General features: G+C 51.1%; 1 protein-coding gene across 4 annotated transcripts in view; it reads left to right on the top strand.

Moving 5' to 3' along the window:
* Window positions 1-20,829, top strand: part of TRIM9 (tripartite motif containing 9) — a 73,790-nt gene that overhangs the window by 50,508 nt on the left and 2,453 nt on the right. The window contains exons 4-12 of one of the 4 annotated variants that reach the window (XM_030950434.1): window positions 1,723-1,833; window positions 3,202-3,355; window positions 6,459-6,616; window positions 8,419-8,557; window positions 13,146-13,334; window positions 15,898-15,939; window positions 16,972-16,995; window positions 18,031-18,334; window positions 19,371-19,533. In XM_030950434.1, the coding sequence (XP_030806294.1) occupies window positions 1,723-1,833; window positions 3,202-3,355; window positions 6,459-6,616; window positions 8,419-8,557; window positions 13,146-13,334; window positions 15,898-15,939; window positions 16,972-16,995; window positions 18,031-18,334; window positions 19,371-19,533 (1,284 nt within the window). The remainder of the gene's footprint in view (window positions 1-1,722; window positions 1,834-3,201; window positions 3,356-6,458; window positions 6,617-8,418; window positions 8,558-13,145; window positions 13,335-15,897; window positions 15,940-16,971; window positions 16,996-18,030; window positions 18,335-19,370; window positions 19,534-20,829) is intronic. The other 3 variants (XM_030950430.1, XM_030950431.1, XM_030950432.1) reach the window with 3 other exon arrangements.

Here is a 20,829-nt window from a genome sequence, read left to right on the forward strand (position 1 = left end):
AAAGAGTCACGAGTTTTCATTAGTATCTTTCTAGACTTCTGTAGGTATCCTTTCTGTATTCTTTAGTATAATATAATATAATATAATATAATATAATATAATATAATATAATATAATATAATATAATATAATATAATATAATATAATATAATATAATATAATATAATGTAATATAATGTAATATATTAATGTATTAATACAATATTATTAAATAATAATATAATGTAATATAATATAATATCTACAATAATACAATATAATATATTAATGTAATAATACAATATTATTAAATAATATATTATAATATAATATAATACTATAATATAATATCTATAATATCATATCATATGTATTGTGTATTATATGTAATTACATATTATGTATACATAATAATAAAATATTGTGTATATTAAATATAAAATATATATTTATATATTTTATATATTTTAAATTTATATAAAAATATCTACATTATTTTATGATATATTATATCATAAAATAATAAATTAGCCCTCCAAGAACATGGAGTCAAATTCATCATTCCTTCCTTCATCTGGGAACCCCACAAATACAATATTCATCCCTGTTTATTGCAGCTTTTCCCATCTGGCTGCAGCTGCCAAGCTCATCCTCGCAGCTCATCCTCGCTGTAACACTCCACAGAGCTGCACAGCTTTGTTCAGTGCCAGTGGAGGGCTGTACACAGCTTTTTAAAGCTCTTCCAGGAGTAGAAAATAAAGAATATTCTGTCAGCATTTGAGCACATTTGTCCAAGCATAAAATCTCTGTTCCCGAGCTGCTCTGCCAGTGAAATCCCGGATCTGCAGGATTCAGTGTGAAGGAGCAGCCAGCTTCAAACAAATAAATAAAAATAATCCTCGTGGCATCCAGCCCGGACCCTCTCCTCCTTGCTGTGCTTCAGGGAAGGTCAGCAGAGCCCTGAGGCACCAGCAAACCTCACCCTTGTGCTGCTCTGCTGGGATGTGATCCCCTGGGGAAGGAGCTGTGAGTGCAAGAGGTGCCTTAATGTGGAGCTTGGGCAGCCTCAGGCTGAGCTTGGATTTATTTATTTATCTGCTCTCCCTCAGAGCTCATCCCCAGCTTGTGGAGGAAAAAACAGGGAATTCTGCAGCATGGTCCCTGCAGCTGCTGAGCATGTCAAACACATCCTCAGGGATGGGGCTGTGGGAGGTGGTGTGTTCATCCCTCTGGCAAAGAGCAGCTGCCAGGGTCACTCCTCATCCTCCTGAGTGAGGATGCCCCAGAGCCAGCCCCATAACCTGGCTGCATGCCCAGGGTGCATAGGGCAGCTGTGGACCCATGGAAGTTGGCATTTGCTTGGCATGGAGCTCACCAGCTGCCATTTGGAAGCTGGCTTAATTAAAGGCAGGGCATGGAGCTGCCCTCCTGCTTTGAATAATTATGTGTGTTAATTATGATTTTGGGCTGAACAAAGCTTGTTAGAACAGGCTGCCCTGAGAAATTGTGGATTCCCATCCCTGGAAGTGTCCAAGGACAGGTTGGACAGGGCTTGGAGCAACCTGGGATGGTGCAAGGTGTCCCTACCATGGCAGGGGGTGGAACAAGATTCATTTGGGTTGGAAGGGACCTTAAAAACTTCCTGTGATTCTACACTGTTGTTGCCCAGGTTCTGAGGGGTCTGTAGCTCAGTGTGTGAGTGTGGGCCAGTCCTGGTGACCCTGGTGTCCTTGTCCCCTGCAGGTGGTGCGGGACCAGATCTCGCACTGCACGGTGAAGCTGCGCCAGACCACGGGGCTGATGGAATATTGCCTGGAGGTCATCAAGGAGAACGACCCCAGCGGCTTCCTGCAGGTCAGGCTGGGGCCTGGGGGGTGCAGCAGGGCTGGGGCTGCTCCAGGGGAAATGGCCCCGTAAAATCCAGGATCTGCCTCTGGTCATCCCCATGTTCACAGCAGGGCAGGGACGTTTCTGGAGGAGAGTGTCAGGAAAATTAATCCACAAACACCAGAGATTTGTGTCCAAAAAGGAGACAAGAGGAGTCCTTTTACTTTATTCAAATAAAGGGAGAGGCCATGGGGCATTCCCCCGGGATCTGTCAGGTTTTTGGAGGACGCAGCCTCCCTTTTTATCCCAATTTCCCTGCCACATTTCCCTTCTCTCTTTCCCCATTTCTGAGGTACTTGAGAGGTACAGACTTCCCAAAACACCTGATACCAGAGATTTCCCTCTAATGTATAACCCTCCCTTTTAATTTTTCATTCTTACAGAATTTAGGGGTTTTTCTCCCCCATTGTATCTTTCATCTTTCAATGTCTAATTTCATTTATTAGCAAACCCAGAGTTTATTTCTAAAAGCAAATATCAATCAGTGGAATCCTTCCCATTGTTTCTTTTATCTCCCAGTGCTGGTTTTATCTACCAGCAGACCCACAGCTTGTTTGTAAAGACAGATCTGCCATTCCTCTCAAGAAGAATGGAGCAGGGGGTGGATGGTGCATCTCTGGAGCAGGGATCACACCGTGCTCCTGGCTCTCCACTGAGACACCAACAGACCAGGCATTCCTGGGCTCCCTTTGGTGTGAAAAAAGGACTTGTAAAGGATTCTCAAAGCCTGACAGAAAGTTCACACAGCCTTGTACACCTGTGTGCAAACTCTGAGATAAGGTGTGCTGGCTTAGGAAGGCCATGGAGTAGAGATGATGTTGCTGAGAGACTGAACTAGAAACAAGTTTCAAACCATGGCCTTGCAAAAAGACCAGATATTTCAGAGAATTAGAACTATGAAAGATGCATTGTGGGGAAAAATAATTAGGTGATTGGGGTGAAGCATTAGCAGCATTGTGTAGCAAAAGCTGATAGGTTGAAAAACATTTATAAGGTAATAGGTTGGCTTCTGATAGAATGGTGCTGAGTTTTACATCTCTTGTGTCTTAGCCTTCTATGAGACTGGTAATGGAATAAAATCTATTAAAAGACCTCTCAGCTGACCCATCTCTGTAAAGCTAGGGTTTTCCAATACTTTGTCACTAAACCCTACCATTAAATAGCACCCAGCCCTCCAGGGTTCCCTGCTCCAGCCCAGCCTGCAGCGAAGAGAGATGCTGGAAACCTCGTGTGACATCCCAGCCTTCAGCCTGGGAGGCAGGGGGACGGGGAGAGCAGGGTGGGGACAAGGCATGGGACACTCCCACAGCAGCTGAGGCTGCTCCTGCCCTGCAGATCTCAGATGCTCTCATCAGGAGGGTGCACATGACCGAGGACCAGTGGGGCAAGGGGACGCTCACCCCCCGCATGACCACGGACTTTGACCTGAACCTGGACAATGCCCCTCTGCTCCAGTCCATCCACCAGCTGGACTTCGTGCAGATGAAAGGTAAGGATCTTTCCAGTGCCTTCCTGCCTGGGTTTGGAAAGCCAGGGGTCTGCTAAGGACAGCAGGAGCCTCCCCTCAAATGGAAAATGCAAACCCCCTCCCTCCCAAGTGTTATAAATTTGAAATTAAGGGGCTGTCAGGGAAAAATATGGGAGCAGGAATAACAGTTCTGTAATAGGGAAGAAAATAAAAGGATAAAATAAGCAATGCAGTAAACTAAAACAATACTGAGTCAGAGCCCAACCTGACACCCTGTGGGTCAGGGTGCTGGCAGCAGTGCCATTGGAATTGTGGCTCAGCCCTCCTGCAGTGTCAGGGGTGGTTCTGCTGGAGCAGGGATCCTGGAGAAGGGTGCAGTCTCTGCCTCTGAAGATCCAGGGGAAGAAGAGGCAGCTGCTGCTCCTCTGGGAAATCCAGTGGAGAAGCCGTGCTGGTGTTCCAGAATCTCCAGATTATATCCAGGCAGGAATGCTTGGCTCCTCCCTCTGGGCTCACATCTCCCAATGGGATGCTGTAGCTCTTATCAGCCATGCAGGGACATTCAATGGCTGTTATCAGCAGGTGTCTGCCCAGAGGGAGGAGTGGGTGTGGAAGAGATAAGGAAAAGCTGCCCAATGAACAGAAGACAACTGCCATACAGATGGCAAATAGAAAACAATTTGCTTGGCAATCCAGGACCCTTCCCAAAGCTCAGCTCTGCTCCTGCTGGGAGCTGCCAGGCAGCTCATCCGAGGGGAAGGGCAGAAAAGGAGAGTTTCTCACCTCCTGTGAGAAATGAATTTGTAGAGAATTCTCCAAGCTTAACAGAAGGCTGACACAGAGTGCATCTGTATGGAAACTTTGAGATGAGAAATGCTGACTTAGAAATGCTATAGAAGAAGACAGAGATTGTTAAGAGAAAAATAGAACTAAAATCAAGTTTCAAAGGATGGCTCTGCAAATTAAACTAATTAAACTAAATACTTTTGAGAACTATGAAAGGTGTATTGTAGTAGGACCCACAAGGGGTAATTTTAAATGATTGGCTTTAAGGCATTTACACTATGGTGTGGCAAAAGCTGACAGGCCAAGAAACACTTTTACTGTATTGTAATTAGGAAATAGTTGTCTTCTGATTGTGATGGTGTGAATTATGACATCTGTATTGCCTCACCCTTCTCATGAGACTGAAAATGGAATTAAAGTTTTGAAATACCTGTCAGCTGCCCCATCAGAAAAGGGCCCAATCCAACAACCTCCCAGCAGGACTGGGCACCCCAGACCCAGAGTTGTGCCCATTCCTGTGGGTTTTGCATCCCTGGGCCAACCATCTGCCTCCCTGTCTTGGATCCCTGGGCATCTGTGTGCCAGAGCAGGGTGCCCAGGGGTTTGGCTTCGCCTGGAAAAGCACTCCTACTGCATTAAAAATTTACTAGTGCATTAAAAAGTGCTCTGACAAAGTTGTTAGTGCATTGAAAAGCGCTCAGCAGGTTGGGACCTCTCTTTTGAGAGCAGCACAAGGCTTTTCCCAAACCTCTCCTCACATCCCCGTGCTCAGCAGCATCTGTCACAGAGCAGATGTCCCTGCAAACAGAGCCAGGTCACCTAGCCTGGGCTCTGCCCTCCCTCCCTCACCTCCCTGTTGGTTTAGATCATCATTTTGGCTTTCTATTCTATTCTATTCTATTCTATTCTATTCTATTCTATTCTATTCTATTCTATTCTATTCTATTCTATCCTATTTCAGTTCTATTTTTCTCTATTTCCTTGCTGTTCCCCCTTCTCTCTGTGCTCTTTTTCCTGTCCCACCAAGGGCTGCTGCAGCCCATGAGGAATTTGGGGTTTGGGAAGCCCAGGGAAGCTGACAGAGCTGCAGAGGGGCTGTGACACAGGGAGGCTCAGGAGGACACAGCACCTGGCCTGCACCTTCAGCCACCAACCAGCTGCAGCTCTGGCACTGCTCTTCCTCCCCACCACAGCTGGAATTCCTGGCCCAGGAGCTGTCTGCACACCCCAGGGTGTCTCAGTGGCCAGGGACAGGCAGGATTTTGGCCACACTCTTCTCTGTCACCACGAGGAGCATCCTCAGCTGATGGTGCTGGTGGCAGGGAGGAGCTGCCCGTGCTCGCTCTTCCTTAGCCAGGCTGTTCATCTGAAATGTCAGGAATATTTTTGGATGGCAAACCCAGGGAGGGCTGGATTGCTGCTTCACACCCCTGTGTTCCTGCCCTCCCTTCCTGCAATTTAGCCCAGAGGGTTATTTTTAATTAATAAGAGCAAATCTGCTGCTGGTTCAGCCGCCCACCCTCCTCTTATCAAATCCCTCCTCCTCCTCCCAGCTTAGCCTGGCTGTGGAAATCAGTTGTTGGTTTTGTAGACTTGCAGGAGGTTGGGTTTGCATCCCGAATCTGTGTCACAGCACCAGGGGAGGGAGGGCAACACCTGAGGCCTCCATAAAGAGCAGTCCCAAGCATCCCACACCCACTGGCAGCCTGCAGGATGCAGCCCAGCAGGTGGAGGAGTCACAGAGGGGGAATGCTGGGCAAATCCAGCTTTTTCCCAGGCATCCATGGCTCCTCCCCATCTTGTCTGGCTTCTCCACGTCTGCTTCCAATGGCTCTTGTCACTTGGGGCAGTGAGGATGAGGATGGTGGATGAGCAGCTCTTTGAGAGGCGAGTCCCTGTCACTGCTCCCGTGCTTTTCAGAGCAGCAGTGGGCTGTGGGACACATGTGGAGATGCCCAAACACAGCAGCAAAATCCCTGGCAGTCCTTTCTGCCCCCTGTGCAGCTGATGGCAGCCAAAGGGGGTCCTCAGCCCCCTCAGTTTTATCGCAGTGGATTTATTGAAGGGAAGAGCAGGGCTGTAGATAAGCTCAGAACCTGTGGGAGAATTGTCCCAGGTTTGGGACTGGCTGCATGAAAGGTCCAGGCAGCTCAAAACAGACACATTGTGCTGCCATAATTCTCCAAAATCAAATAGAAAATGGGAATAAAGCAGAAAAGCTTAAAGCAGGGGGGAGGAATTCAGTGGGAGAAAAATCCTTTCTGCTGCCGTCCCACCCAGGCAGCAACTGCACCCTGCATCCCCCAGGGTTGCACTAATTGCACTAATTGGTGATTAGTCTCGTCCCCAGTGCCGGCCCCGCCGATCCTGCAGCTGGAGGAGTGCTGCACCCACAACAACAGCGCCACCCTGTCCTGGAAGCAGCCCCCGCTGTCCACCGTGCAGGTGGAGGGATACATCCTGGAGCTGGACGATGGCAACGGCGGCCAGTTCAGGGTACGTGCATGGGAGGGGAGCTTCTGCCTCCAGGGATTCCTGCCACGGGATTTATGGGGATGTTCTACCTCCAGGGATTCCCTGCCACAGGATTTGAGGGGTTCTTCTGCCTCCAGGGATTCCTGCCACAGGATTTATGGGGGTGTTCCACCTCCAGGGATTCTCTACCACAGCATTTGGGGGATGTTCTGCCTCCAGGGACTCCTTGCCATGGGATCTGGGGGGATGTTCTGCTTCCAGGGATTCCCTGCCATGGGATTTATAGGGGTGTTCCACCTCCAGGGATTCCCTGCCACAGGGTTTGGGGGATGTTCTGCCTCCAGAGACTCCTTGCCATGGGATTTGGGGGATGTTCTGCCTCCAGGGATTCCCTTTCACAGCATTTGAGGGGTTCTTCTGCCTCCAGAGATTCCCTGCCACAGGATTTGGGGGGTGTTATGCCTCCAGGGATTCCTGCCACAGGATTTGTCCTCATATATATATTTTTTAGGTCCTCTCTTCCCTGCTGGGTTGCGCAGAGAAGCAGATAGTGCAGACAAGCTGTGGGGTTTTGGGGTACAGGGTGATTTGAGGGGGTGCAAATGCCTTTCCAGTGGCCAGGTTGACTTGGAAACTCAAAGTTTGAAGCTCTTGTTACCCAGAGCAGCTGTGGCTGCCCCTGAATCCCTGCAAATGTCCAAGGCCAGGCTGGACAGGGCTCAGAGCAGCCTGGGACGGTGGAAGGAGTCCCTGCCCATGGCAAGAGGTGGAACAAGATGGTTTTTCAGGTCCATTCCAACCCAAACCATTCCATAAAAGTCCATATTTTTAGGCTGCTGAATATTTCATGCAAGGCATGCTAATTGCCATGAAAGCCTCGTGGTTTGCCAGCTGCCAGCCAGCAGAGGTGTTTAAGGCCTGAGGGCTTTTAAATTGCTGTAATTACACAATTAAAATATGATTTTTCTCTGATCCAACACACCAATAATTATCCTGGCGTGTTCACATCCACGGAGAGCAGGCACAGGACCAGCCCATTGCACTCTGAATTCACCCACAGTGAGCTCAGGGGTGGGACCTGGAGGGAGGGGAGCAGCAGGATGGGTGTGGGGAGAACAAGGTCAGTGCTTGCTGCTGATAATATTCATCCCCAAAATCCCATCCATCCCTGCCCTCTGGCACTGGGAGCCATTCCCTGTGTCCTGTCCCTCCATCCCTTGTCCCCAGTCCCTCTCCAGCTCTCCTGGAGCCTCTTTAGGCCCTACCAGGGGCTCTGAGCTCTCCCTGGAGAAAGATTAATATAATATAATATAATATTATATTATATTATATTATATTATATTATATTATATTATATTATATTATATTATATTATATTATATTATATTATATTATATTATATTATATTATATTATATTATATATAATAGTATAGTATAGTATATTGTAGTGTAGTATATATTAACATATTCTATTATATTAATTAATATATTATATTAAAAGTATATGATATATTAAAACTATACAAAAAGAATAGAAGAAAGGATTTCATCAGAAGGCTTGAAAGGAAGGGAAGGAATGATGATAAAATCTTGTGATTCTCAGAGAGTCCGAGACAGCTGGACTGTGATTGGCCATTAATTAGAAACAACCACATGGGACCAATCACAGATGCTCCTGCTGCATTCCTCAGCAGCAGATAATCATTGTTTACATTTTGTTCCTGAGGCCTCTCAGGAGAAAAGATCCTAAGGGAAGGATTTTTCATAGAACGTGCCGGTGCCATTCCCCAGCCTGGGCACTGACAGGAGCCTTTTCCTGCAGGAGGTGTACGTGGGCAAGGAGACCATGTGCACAGTGGATGGGCTGCACTTCAACAGCACCTACAGCGCTCGTGTCAAGGCCTTCAACAAGTCAGGAGTCAGCCCCTACAGCAAGACCCTGGTGCTGCAGACTTCCGAGGGTAAGGAACAGCCTGGACCCGGCCCAGGAGAGCCCGGCCCAGCTCCTGCAGCCCTCCCTGAGCCACCCCTGCAGCAGCAGCAGCACTGACCTGGGGCACAGCTGGGGCAGGAGCTCCCTCTCAGCCTTCTCCTGTGTTCTCTGGGGAGGCACAGGGGCAGTGTGGAGTGCAGGGCGACCCCAAGGTCTGGGAGCGATTGGGATCTGACTCCATGATTCAGAATGCTGAACAATTGCTGTATTAAGCTATTCTATATTACTAATACTAATGTATATGTAATTATTCTATATTATAGAATAGTATTAGTAATATAGACTATATAACATACATTCTATATTACTAATACTAATATATTATTAATACTATACTGAATGACATACTAAACAGATACTATACTAAAGAAAACTATAGTCATGTTTTATATTATTCTATACTAAAGAAAAACCCATGGCTGTCTGAGCCAGCCAGGACACAGCTTGGAGTGATTGGTTAATTAATATAAACAACCATCACCAGAATCCAATTACCAAATCCCTTCAGGTAAACAATCTTCCTGACACATTCCACACGTGCAAAAACAACAGGAGCAGTGAATAGAGATAAGAATTGTTTTCTCCTCTTCTCTGAGGTTTCCCAGGACAGGTCCTTGGGAAGTTGTGCCTGCTGCTCTCTGTGAAGAGAGGTGTTTAAAGTTGGGGTGATGTGACACAAAAGGGAAGCTCAGATATTTCCACTGGGTCCATTTAAAGCAAAGCACTGCCAGCATTGCTCCTGAGGGCTGTGCCTGACTGCACAATGCCATGAGCACAGGATCCAGGCCTGGCAGGGCAGGGAGCAGAGGGGCCATGGAGCAGTGTTTGGGTGTCCTGGTGTCCTTCCAGAGCCAGGGAAGCACAGGAGCCCTGCAGCATCGTCTGCATCGCCCCCACACCCACTCAGAATATTAAACACTCCCTTGCAGGCTGCGGGGGGATCTCCCTGCCTGGCTTTAAGTACATTTGTCACACCAGGCCCTTAATCCATTGTGGAAAATTGGTTTATTCCTGACGTGCAGGTGGAGAGTGGCAGGGCAGGCCCCGAGGTGGGAGTGCGGAGCTGCAGCTGGGGAGGGAGGGATCAGCCCCCACCAGCACGTCTGCTGCCCCCAGCCAGGCACAAAACCCTTCTGTGGGAGCTTTCCACGCTTGCTGCAATCCCTTTTCCTTGCTCCCAGACGAAAACCTCTCTTTTCCAAGCCGTGTGAGGGTTTTTCTCAGCAGCATCCAGCTGGCTGGCAGCTGGGATCAGAAGGAAGCACACACAGCTCATGGGGCTGCTGGGGGGTGGAAGGAAAGGGAGAGCCACAGAGCAGCCCTGGGGGCTTTCAGCAAGGAGAAAAATGGGATTTTTGCTGGAAAAATAGAAGACAAAAGCAGAGCAAGCTTGTTTCTCTTAGAGAAATTAAGCTAGTGTCCCTTGCTGTCTGCAGATCACCATTCCAGTTTGGAAAAGGCAGGTCAGCGAGGAATGGGATTCATTCAGAGCTAGAGCAGACAGCAAAGCTGTGACAAACTTCTCACAGGAGAGGCAGGGAGGGCACAGCACAGCACAGAGGCCTTGGCACGTGTGTCAGAGACACCTCAGTGCCTGTTTGCAAACTGAGCAGCAGCAGCAGCACAGGAGCTGCAGAAGTTCCTCTGGAGATCCAGGGAGGGGACAAGCTGCATCCAGCCCCGTGCCAGGTTGGCCAGGACTGCTCCCAAAGCCTGAAAGTCAACAGCTCCCACTCCAGCCTTAGCAGGAGACAGCAGAGCTTTGACTTCTCATCTCCTTTGTGCCTCACACGACACATCTGAGACAAAATTTCCTCATCAAAACCAGTCGGGCTTTAAGTTGTCCCAGCCAGGAGTTCACAGGGTCCCCTCTATGATCTTCCCAGCTTTGATTTCCTCTCAGAGGTGTTCTCACCTTGAGCCAAGCTCCAAAATACAAAGGAATCTGGGAGAAAATAGCTGCTTGTGGCCCCAGCAGGGCTGTGCCTGGGCCATGCCACCAAGGAGAAGTTCCTCTCTCCTTGGCTGCATTCATTCAGCCTTTTCACTTGAATGAGCTCTTGCATTTGTTATTCCAGCACAAAAAAAAAAAAAAAAAGGGAGAAAAAGTCAAACAGGCCTGGAGCATTTTGTGCTCTTAGAGGCTGCCTGAGCTCTTTTGGATTGAAAGAGAAATAAATCACATCTGTGTGTGCAGCTTCCGGATATCCCAGTGCCTCTGTGAATGGAGCACATCACAGCCCTGCCTTTGGCTTTTATTCCTGGCTTTTACAGCACCATCAGTCCTTCTTAAGAGCTATTTTGTCTGAAGTAGGCTTAGCTTTTCCCTTCAGCCAAGCTCTGCAGCTTCCTGCAAAGTGGTTGTGTGGGAAGAGAGGACAAAAGAAGGGACAGGCTCGATGTGAAGGGAGAATCTCTCTGAACGTGGCTGTGAGGAATTCTGGCATTGAAGAGCTGGTTTGTAGCTCTGGCCCATGAGATCTTCATCTGCAGCCTGTGGAAGGGAACTGAAGCCTTTCTTCTGCTTTCTGTGAGCAGAGGGTAGTGGGGAGCAAAAGGTCTTGCAGGGTTCAGCATCTGAAGAGAACGAGGATGAGAAGGGGATGTGTCTGGGGCTCTGCAGGTCCTGCCCAGCCACAGCAATTCCCAGGTGGAAAATCCCATGGGAAGGCAGCACAGGCAGGAATCTGCAGCAGGAACATCCTCCCAGCCCATGGGAGAGGCACCTTCTGCTCATCCCAAAGGAAACTATGGCAGGTCACTCTTCAGAGCTGGTTCTTGGTGCCACCAGCAGGACAAGGTGGCTCCTGGCTGGGAGAGGTCTGAGCTCCAGAGCCCTTCCATGTGCTGGGGCTTCCCAGGGATGAAGCTCCCTGTCACCAGCACAGCCAAGGGGCAGCAAGGGTGGCAGGTGACATCCTTCCCTTGCACTGTGGCCCCTCGTGAGCTGATCTGGGGCTGTTCCACACAATCCCTGGGAGTGTCTGTCACATCTTAGCCCAAGGCTCTGCCTTAACTTAGTTTCTCCAGCTCCTGAATGAAGCTCAGCTGTGGGCTGTGAGTCTGGAAGTTTCCAAGGTGACCCAGGGCACAGACATGTCTCAAAGCTTGGCTGGTGGCAGCCCTGCTTGGCTGCCCTGGGGTCTCTCCCAGCCTCCTCCTCCTCCCTGAGCTGGGCAGCCCCTGCTCTCCTGGTTTTCCCTCATCCAGCAGATTTCCTGGCCTCTGGCCAGGCTCCTGCTGACCTCTTTCCATGCTCTGGATGGCAGGATGAAGGACCAGCTCACTCCAGGTGGAGATGGAGAAATGGAGCTCAGCAGTGCCTCCCAGGCTTCTCTCCAGGCACTGAGCTTCCTCCTCCCTTCCCCAGCCAAGCCAAGCACCAGAACCTTTTCTTTCAAGCCCTTTTCTTTCCACACCTGGAGCCCAACTTTAAATTCCTGACCATCCATGGAGTGACCCTGAGCAGCAACCAGGGCTTTTTGACCAGCAGCTTCTGGAAAGGGCGAGCAGCCCCAGGGGGATCAGCCTGCAGGGAGCCTCAGGGTTGTGAGGGGCTAATGAGGGAGAGCCATGAGCACAGCTACCCGTGGTAGTAGTTCCTCTCACTCCTGGTAGGGTTAGAAGCTAAACTAATAAACAAACTTTGAGCTCTGTTTGTTGGCTGTTGTGCAATAATTTATCTCCTCTGACCCCACTGACACCCTTTGCTTCCACAGCCTGGGCCACGGCAGCAGCGAGTTGCAGAAGTTACAACCCACCATGCAAAGAAATGTTCCTTTTTTATCTGTTTTCACCCAATTCCCGGCTCAATCCATACTCACAGCAGAGCTGGGAAGGCTGGGGGATGCAGTGTGAATGTGTGGATGGTTGATCCTACATTTTCATGTTAACACAATCCTGGAAGAGGTTAGGGAAGAAGCTGTGGGAGGTGACTGTGGTAGCAGGGAACAGCAACCAATGACCCACGAGGTTCCCTCTGCTCTGACATTTTTGCTGTGAATCCCACAGGTTAAATTCTTGCTGTAAGGCTCAGATGTGTTTTGACAGGTACAAAGGGATACCAAGAACACAACCTCCCGAACAACCCTTGAGTAAGGTGGGTGCTTGGTGGTTCTTAGGGTGATGGAGCTTAGCACAGCCCTGCAAAATGTCACCAGCTGGGTTTCCCACCCCTGGGAAAAGGTTTGGGATGTGTTAAAGCACGATGGGACATGTGCATGGTAACCTGTGGATTTTTTTAGGTGCATTACTGTGAAGAGTTGCAGAACCCCCCCTCCTTTACAGAAAACCAGTTGAATTTGTCACGGGGACACTTTGGAAGATGAACATGTTTTCCTTGCTGTCAGGCTGCCCTGAAGGGCCTCTCTGGGCTGCCCAGCACCAGCCATTCCTGCCCTGCCATGGAGCAGGCTCTGTGCTCTGCCCTGAGCTGGGGCTGGGGCTGGGGAGTGAGAGATCCCCACAGGCCCAGGGATCTCTCAGAGCTGTTTTCTGCTCTCTGCCCGGCAGAGAGCCCATGTCTGATGTGCAGTTTGCCTTGATCTTACGTTTAGACACGCAGTCAGAAGAGCAGACCCTCCCTTTCCCAGTGCCTTTGGAAAGATCGCAGCTTCGTAGAATGAGTCCTTTCTCCTCCACCCTTAACCTGCAACCCAGCTTCTCGGGGAGATCCTACTTTGAGCTAAGATCTTCGGCCCACCAGCTGAGCTTGCATTCTTCCTTACAGTCCCTGAATTCAGCCGGTGAGCTGAGCACCTCTGGCCTTGCCTCTTGGTCTGTGCTTCTGGGCATCTCCAAACTCTCTGTTCTGTTCTGTTCTGTTGTGTTTGTTTTTGCCATGACATGCAGATGGCAGTGGGAATTCTTTCTGTTTGTCAGTGGCCTGCTCCTGCCGCCCAGGGGGGTCAGTGGTGTGCTCCTCCTCTCTCTTCTGGGGTGTTTCAGGTGTGGGCTGATAGAGCAGCACGGTCATTCCTGACCTGGGTGCTGCTCTTGGCAAGGCTGAGCCCTTTGGTGATCATAAATCCCTGAATGGTTTGGGTTAGAAGGGACCTTAAAGCTCATCCACTTCCAACCTCCTGGTATGGGCAGGGACACTTTGCTCTAGAAGATTCCTCATTTCTGGTTTGTGTTGAGCTTGTGTCAAGGGTTAATCAGAAAAGACATTCCCCTGGGTGAAACCTGGGGGAATATCCCCATGCTTTCCTTTCTGAGCACAACCAGGAAACGCAGCCTCTGCTGGGAGATTTGGTCTGTGAAATTAGTTTGGTTGATTTAATCTAGAGCCCTCTTAGGAAAGAAGCAAGTCTGGACACAGGCTGTGGCTTGTTGCTCAGACTGAGGACTCCCCATCCCTGGAAGTGTCTGTCCCAGGCCAGGTTGGAGCAGCCTGGGATAGTAGAAGGTGTCCCTGCCCACAGCAGGGGTGTGGAATGAGGTGATTTGTGTCCCCACCAACCCAAACCAGTTTGGGATTCTGTGATCCCAGCTCACAGCCCGACTTAGGACCTGGAGACGTGGATGGGCTCTCTTCTGCTCAGCTTTGAGCACTGGGCTCAGCTTTCCCAAACCCAGATGTGCCCATCCCAAAGCCCTGATTCCTGCAGAGCAGAGGGCACCACCCCTGTGATGCCTCTGTGGCCTGGCAGCCCCACACGAGCTCGGCTCCGTGTGCCCGGAATCGCGGGCTGTGCTGGGATGGAGGCAGCTCAGGCACAGCGAGGGATGGATTTGGGCAGCCAGCAAGGAGCCACAGGGATCTCTCAGAGCTGTTTTCTAACCAATCTTTGCACATCTTCTGTTGCTAAAGATCCTGGGCCCTGATTCTTCCACCACTCTGGATGTACACCACTCCAAAGGCGTTCATTCCCAGCTTTCTCTGGTGGAAGCCCTGGAAGAATGGGGGCCCCCGATTGTTTGACTTCCATCCCATAACACGGAATGAGGAATGCTGCAGCATGGCCCTTGCCAGAATAACCAGGGGGGAGGTACCCTGCAAACTTTCTTTTCTTTGTGCTTTTTATGTTTGATTTCTCATCGTGCTGCTGTGAGCTGATGGCTTCCAACGCTGTTTTGTTACGGACGTTCCTTCCTTTGTGTCCGGGGTTCTGGGACCCTCCTGTGTGCTGCCCGTGAGCCAAAGCCGTGTGTGCACCTTGGACCTTCTGCAGCCCCACTCTGGGGTGGGGGAACAGGGAAAAACAGGGTCCTGACAGCCACAACAGGGTCTGTGTGTCCCTCACGAGAGCTGGAACGCAGCGATGCATGGAGACCTGGAGAAGCGGTGTTGGAGTCGGGACACGGGGCAGGATTCATTAAAGCAGCCTCAGGAGGAGCCTCTTGGCACAGCACGGGGCACAGCCACAGCCAGGTGCCTTCCCAACAACAGCCAGGGCAGGAGGGGGGAGCCAGGCACAGAGCTGGGCAGGGGTGGCCCTAAAATCCAGCGCCCTTCATGAGTGCTGTCCCACCCAGCGCCAACACAGGGCTTGTGTTGGTGTCCCCTCCTGGTGAGGATGAGCTCCTGGACCAGGACAAGCTCCTGGATCAGGGTAAGCTCCTGGATCAGGACAAGCCCCTAGGTCAGGACAAGCTCCTGGATCAAGACAAGCTTCTAGGTAAGAAAAAACTGGATCAGGGCAAGCCCCTAGGTCAGGAAAAATTCCTGAATCAGGACAAGCCTCTAGGTCAGGACAAGCTCCTGGATTAGGGCAACCTTCTAGGTAAGAAAAAGCTGGATCAGGACAAGCTGCTGGATCAGGACAAGCCCCTAGGTCAGGACAAGCTCCTGGATCAGTCCCTGGCTCCCATGAGGTGCTTGCAGCCAGCAGTCAGGCACAGGAGCATGAAGGGCACCCCAACACATCCTGTCCTTGCAGCTGATGAAGCTACAGCCCTTTGGGGTCTGAGGCAGGTGTCAGCCCCCAGGGATCTCAATTCCAGCTCCTTTCCACCCCAGACCCATCAGGAGCTGCCTTTTCCTCAATCCCTGTCCTTCAAGGAGTGGTTTTTCAGTCAGTTTAGAGAATCTTTACCAAGCAGCCAAGATACTCCGCCAAGGCTAAAATTTCCTGCCTTTTTTTCTGGAGAAAAGCAAAATAATTTGGCATCCTGAGCAGTCAGACTTTATCCAGTCCACACTCAAACTCCCAGGCTGTGTTTGCCACCCCTCTCCGTGCCCTCTGGCTTTTAATGAATCAGGCCTCCCGTGGCTGCTGGGTGCTTAATTAACAATGAATTCAGAGTGTTTGTCAGGAGGTTGTTGTTCCTTAGCTGTGATGTGTGAAATGTAGTATCTCTTTATAGGATGCAATTTTGACACACAAGGATCGCCTTACTCCCAATTAGGCAAGTATCTTAATTACAATTAACTGGCACCTCCTGCCTGTTGCTTCATTCTTTTTATTCTTTTTGCTTTTTTATCTTTTCTTTGGCGACTGAGCAGCGTTTCTCGCTCGTACCCTGCTTGCAGAGCACTCCTGGATGTGACAGAATCATGGAATTGTTGAGGTTGGAAAAGCCCTCTAAAACTGAGTCTAACTATTCCCCAGCACTGCCAAGGCCACCACTGAGCCATGTCCCAAGTGCCACATCCACAAGGCTTTTAAATCCCTCCAAGAATGGAAATTCCACCATTACCCTGGGCAGGAGGCAAATTTGGAGAAGTTATGGTGGCTGGATGATGTAAAGGCATTTTGGTTTTCCCAATAATGGTTTTAAAGGGAAGCCTGAGGTCAGTGCTCTGGAAATGGCCCTGTAATTAAGCACTGATCCTTCTGCTCTCCTCCTCTTTTAAACTGGTTGGATATTAGGAAGAAATTCCTGGCTGTGAGGGTGGGGAGGCCCTGGCACAGGGTGCCCAGAGAAGCTGTGGCTGCCCCTGGATCCCTGGAAGTGTCCAAGGCCAGGTTGGAGCAACCTGGGATAGTGGAAATTGTCCCTGCTCATGGCAGTGGGTAGAACAGGATGAATTTTAAGGTTCTTCCAACCCAAACCATTCCATGATTCTCAGTACATATCCCTGCTCATTAAGGCACTTGAACGCGGCCCAAATGCCGTGGATGCAATTAGCCCCTTTGCAGCTAATTAAAGCAAGGTGGCTGCTGCTTGCCTGTCCTCTTCAGACTGTCTGCAGGGCCAGTCCTGCTCATTCCCCTGGGAGAAGGAGCCTGCAGCCCTGTGGGATTCCCTCCTCACCCCGCACCCTCTCACAGCCCCAGCCCATCCTCGCGCCTCTCGCCCCACCTTGATGCAAAATGCCAACATATCCATGCTCTGGCTGGAGTCACAGACAAGCAGGAACGGTTTCTCCTTCTCTCCCCTACCCAACCTGACGTGCTGTTTTCTCTCCTGCATGCCTTTCCCTGGGAATGACCACAGTTGACATTAAAAAAATGGTGGCAGGTACGGCACCGCCGTGCGCGGCGCGGGGAGCTCGGGGCGGCCGCGTGCATGGCAGCTGTCCTGTGGAACCTTCCAATAAACCAGTCAATCAGTCTCACATGAGTGGTTTTGTTTTTCAAGCCGCCAGAGCGTTTTGTTGGATGTGTCAGTTCACGTTTTCAGCTGGAGGAAACCACCCTGGGGAACCGGGCTGGTGGCTTGTGAATGACTCCCTGTCCCTGTGTCTTGTCGTGGACGTGACACTGTGTCTGTCAGATTTGCAGTAACCAAGTCCTGTGCATTCAAACCAGCTGCCCTATGGAATCCTGGAGGTTTTGGGGCATTTTCCAGCCTTCCCTAGAGTTCTTGTCTTAGGTGTGGCTCGTTGCTTGGCAGGGAGGTTTCTTTGTGTGACTCAGTAAATGAAGATCTTTGTGTGTGCTTTTGGTTCCCAAAAACAGCCCTTAAATACACACACAGAGTTTATCTGCTGATCCTCAGTCCCCTTCCCACACTGACCTGACTCTGCAAACTGATAACACTTGGTCCTGAGAGTAAGTTACGTTCCAGGCCAGGCTGGACAGGGCTTGGAGCAACCTGGGATAATGGAAGGTGTCCCTGCCATGGCAGGAGTTGGAACAAGATGGGCTTTAAGATCCCTTCCAACCCAAACCCTTGCAAAATTCCATCATTCTGTTAGACCATGGAGATCTGGTGAGGATCACATCTCCAGCAAGGGCCAAATTTTAGGAGGCCTTGAGGATCCTGCAGGCTCACGAGCCGAGACATTGGGAACCATGGAGCAGCAAGAGCGAAACTCCTCCAAGTCCTGGCCATAAAACCTCAGGCACACTGGCAGCTGCAGCCACAGGAGCTCAGAGCATCCCTGCGTGGTGGAAGTTGTCTCTCTGTGGTGGAAGTTGTCCCTCCCTGGTGGAAGTTGTCCCTCCCTGGTGGAAGCTCCGTGTCCTGCATGCAGCATGCCCCGTCCGTGTCGCTGCCCGCGGCCCCGGCGCGTCCCCACCGCGCTAACCCCGTCTTGTTTGTGTGTTCCAGTTGCTTGGTTTTCTTTCGACCCTTCCTCTGCCCACGCTGACATCATCTTTTCCAATGACAACCTGACTGTCACCTGCAACAGCTACGATGACAGGGTGGTGCTGGGGAAAACGGGCTTTTCCAAAGGGCTCCACTACTGGGAGCTGTCCATCGATCGCTACGACAACCACCCCGACCCGGCCTTCGGCGTGGCGCGCATCGACGTCCTCAAGGATGCCATGCTGGGCAAGGACGACAAGGCCTGGGCCATGTACGTGGACAACAACCGCAGCTGGTTCATGCACAACAACTCCCACACCAACAGGTAGGTGGTGCGTTTTAGTTCAGTGGTTTGCTCTGTCTCACCCCTCGAAAATGTCGGGGTTATTCCAAGCCTGTGATCCTCTTCCCTGAAGTGTCGTGGATCTGTAATCCCATTGGCCCAAGGCTTATTCTGTGCTCACTTTCAATCTCCCTGTTAAGCTGTGGGGGAGACCACAGAGTCTCTCTTGGCCCTTTGCTCCCTTGGCTCTCCCCCTCCCTTCCCTTTTCCCCCTTCTCCCTCACGAACCCTGCTGCTCCCAGGGGTGGGACCCCCAATAAACCCTCAGCTGATGAGCACCCTCAGAAGCTGTGTGGAGTCTCCTTGCCTGCCTGCTGCTACCAGTGAACACACAGCCCCCCAGGGATGCCCCCAAAGGAACTGCATCAGGCAGGGACAGGGGCTTCCCCCCAGACACCACAGCCCAAAGAGCCTGTGGCTTTGGAGTGGCACCTACAAGTGTCCACAGGGAGGGTGACATCAATCCTGGTCGTCTCTGTTGGAGGATGTGCCCTTCCCCCAGTGGGGATTAGGCCCTACATGCTTGGTGCTGCCTTGTTCAATGTTCCTTCCCTGTCTGCCACCACTTTTTCCATGCTGGCTCTTCCTGCTGGCATCCCTTTCCCAGTGACAGCCAAATCCTTGCAACTCCTGCAGCAACATTTGCCTTGATCCCTGTGCCACTGCTCGTGTTCCACGTGGGACTGGGGACTTTGGGGAGAGCCTGGGGTCACCCTTCCTGCAGGCTGTTCCCTGACGGATCAGCAGGTTTTGGTGTGGCTTTGCTCCACAGTTCCACCTGCTTTCCCCCGTGGTTGTGTCACCGTAGCTGCTCTCAGGGTGGCTTTTCCTTGGGGACATCATGGCAAGAGGAGAGCAGCTCCATGGGAGGGTAGAGGAGGAGGTTCCCAGGGAATGCTGAGCATGGCTGGCATGGGAGCAGGTCATGGCCTGGCTCCTGGTGTTCACCATCATCAGTCCTTGGGCTCCATGGCCTGAGCCAGGAGCACAGGGGCCACTGAGCCTTTTCCTCCCACAGAACAGAGGGTGGGATCACGAAAGGGGCCACGGTGGGAGTGCTGCTGGATCTGACCAGGAGGACTCTGACCTTCTCCATCAACGAGGACCAGCAAGGGCCCGTGGCCTTTGAGAACCTGGAGGGTCTCTTCTTCCCCGCCGTCAGCCTCAACAGGAACGTGCAGGTACGGGCTTGGTCAGCTCTCTGGAGCAGGGAGTGACACTCCCAGCAGTGGGAAGGGGTGACCTTGCTGTCACACTCCCCCTCATGCTGCTGTCACTGCAACGGTAGCGGGAGCAGGAGGGTTCTTGTGCAGCAAGGGTGGCTTGGAAGGAGCTAAACTTGCACCCTAAACCACCTGGGAGTCTCCAGAAGCAGGACAGGCTCCCCTGTAGCCTCATTCCTCACTCCAGGTTCCTCCCTGAGGGCTGCTGAAGCACCAGGGTTCTCCAGCCCTCCTTGGGGTGGGGTTTGATAACTGTGTTTGTGATGCTCCCTCACAAGACCCTCACCAGCTCCTACAGCTCTCCCAGGTCCTGCATGGACCATCAGCAGGGAGAAAGGCACCTTTCAAAGCCTGTTTGCCTCTGGGACATTTCAAACCCCTCTTCTCTCCCTCTCTCCCAAGCTCTCAGCTCTCCTGAACATCCCCAAGCAGTGCCACCATTCCGGTATTTCCATCTTTCATTTCTCTTCTCACTGACCACATCCCTGCTCTCCTCTGTCCCAGGGAATCCTGCACACCCTGGCTTTGGCACATCCCCCCTGGCACTGCCTGCACCTCCAACCCTGCACAATGCCCAGGCACATCCAAGGACACGGGAGGGATCATCTCAGGGTGCCCAGCATTTTGGCAGGGTCTTCTACAGTGGGTGTCAGACCTGGAGAGAGGCTTTGGAACAGAACCTGGAGTGACAGGAGAAGGGGGAATGGCTTCCCAAAGGGCAGGAGGAGATGGGATATTGGGAAGAAACTCTTCCCTGTGAGGGTGGGGAGGCCCTGGAATAGAATTCCCAGAGCAGCTGTGGCTGCCCCTGGATCCCTGGCAGTGCCCAAGGCCAGGCTGGATGGGGTTTGGAGCAGCCTGGGACAGTGGAAGGTGTCCCTGCCTATGGAGGGGGTGGAATGAGGCTTTGAGGTCACTTCCAACCCAAACCATTCAAGGATTTTATGATCACCTCTGTGCAAGGGCAGAGGCACCAAGTGGCCTCTGTGAATCAGGGATGCATGGGTCAGGACATGCTCTGCTGTGTCCATCCAAGGACACAGGACATGTCCAGGGCTTGCTGTGCTGTCACCAAGGCAGTGACAATTTTCCAGCAGCACTGAAACAAAAGTGTGATGGGACCATCCCAAACTTTGGGAGCATCCTTGCCAAATTTTCCCACCCTAAGAGCGTCTCACTGGCAGGGGAGTCTGTCTGGCTTGGAGAAATGTTTAATTAGGAAACACTAACAAAGCCCATGTTGTCTGTGCTGGG

Source organism: Camarhynchus parvulus, chromosome 5 (assembly GCF_901933205.1).
Source record: "Camarhynchus parvulus chromosome 5, STF_HiC, whole genome shotgun sequence".
Lineage (NCBI taxonomy): Eukaryota > Metazoa > Chordata > Aves > Passeriformes > Thraupidae > Camarhynchus > Camarhynchus parvulus.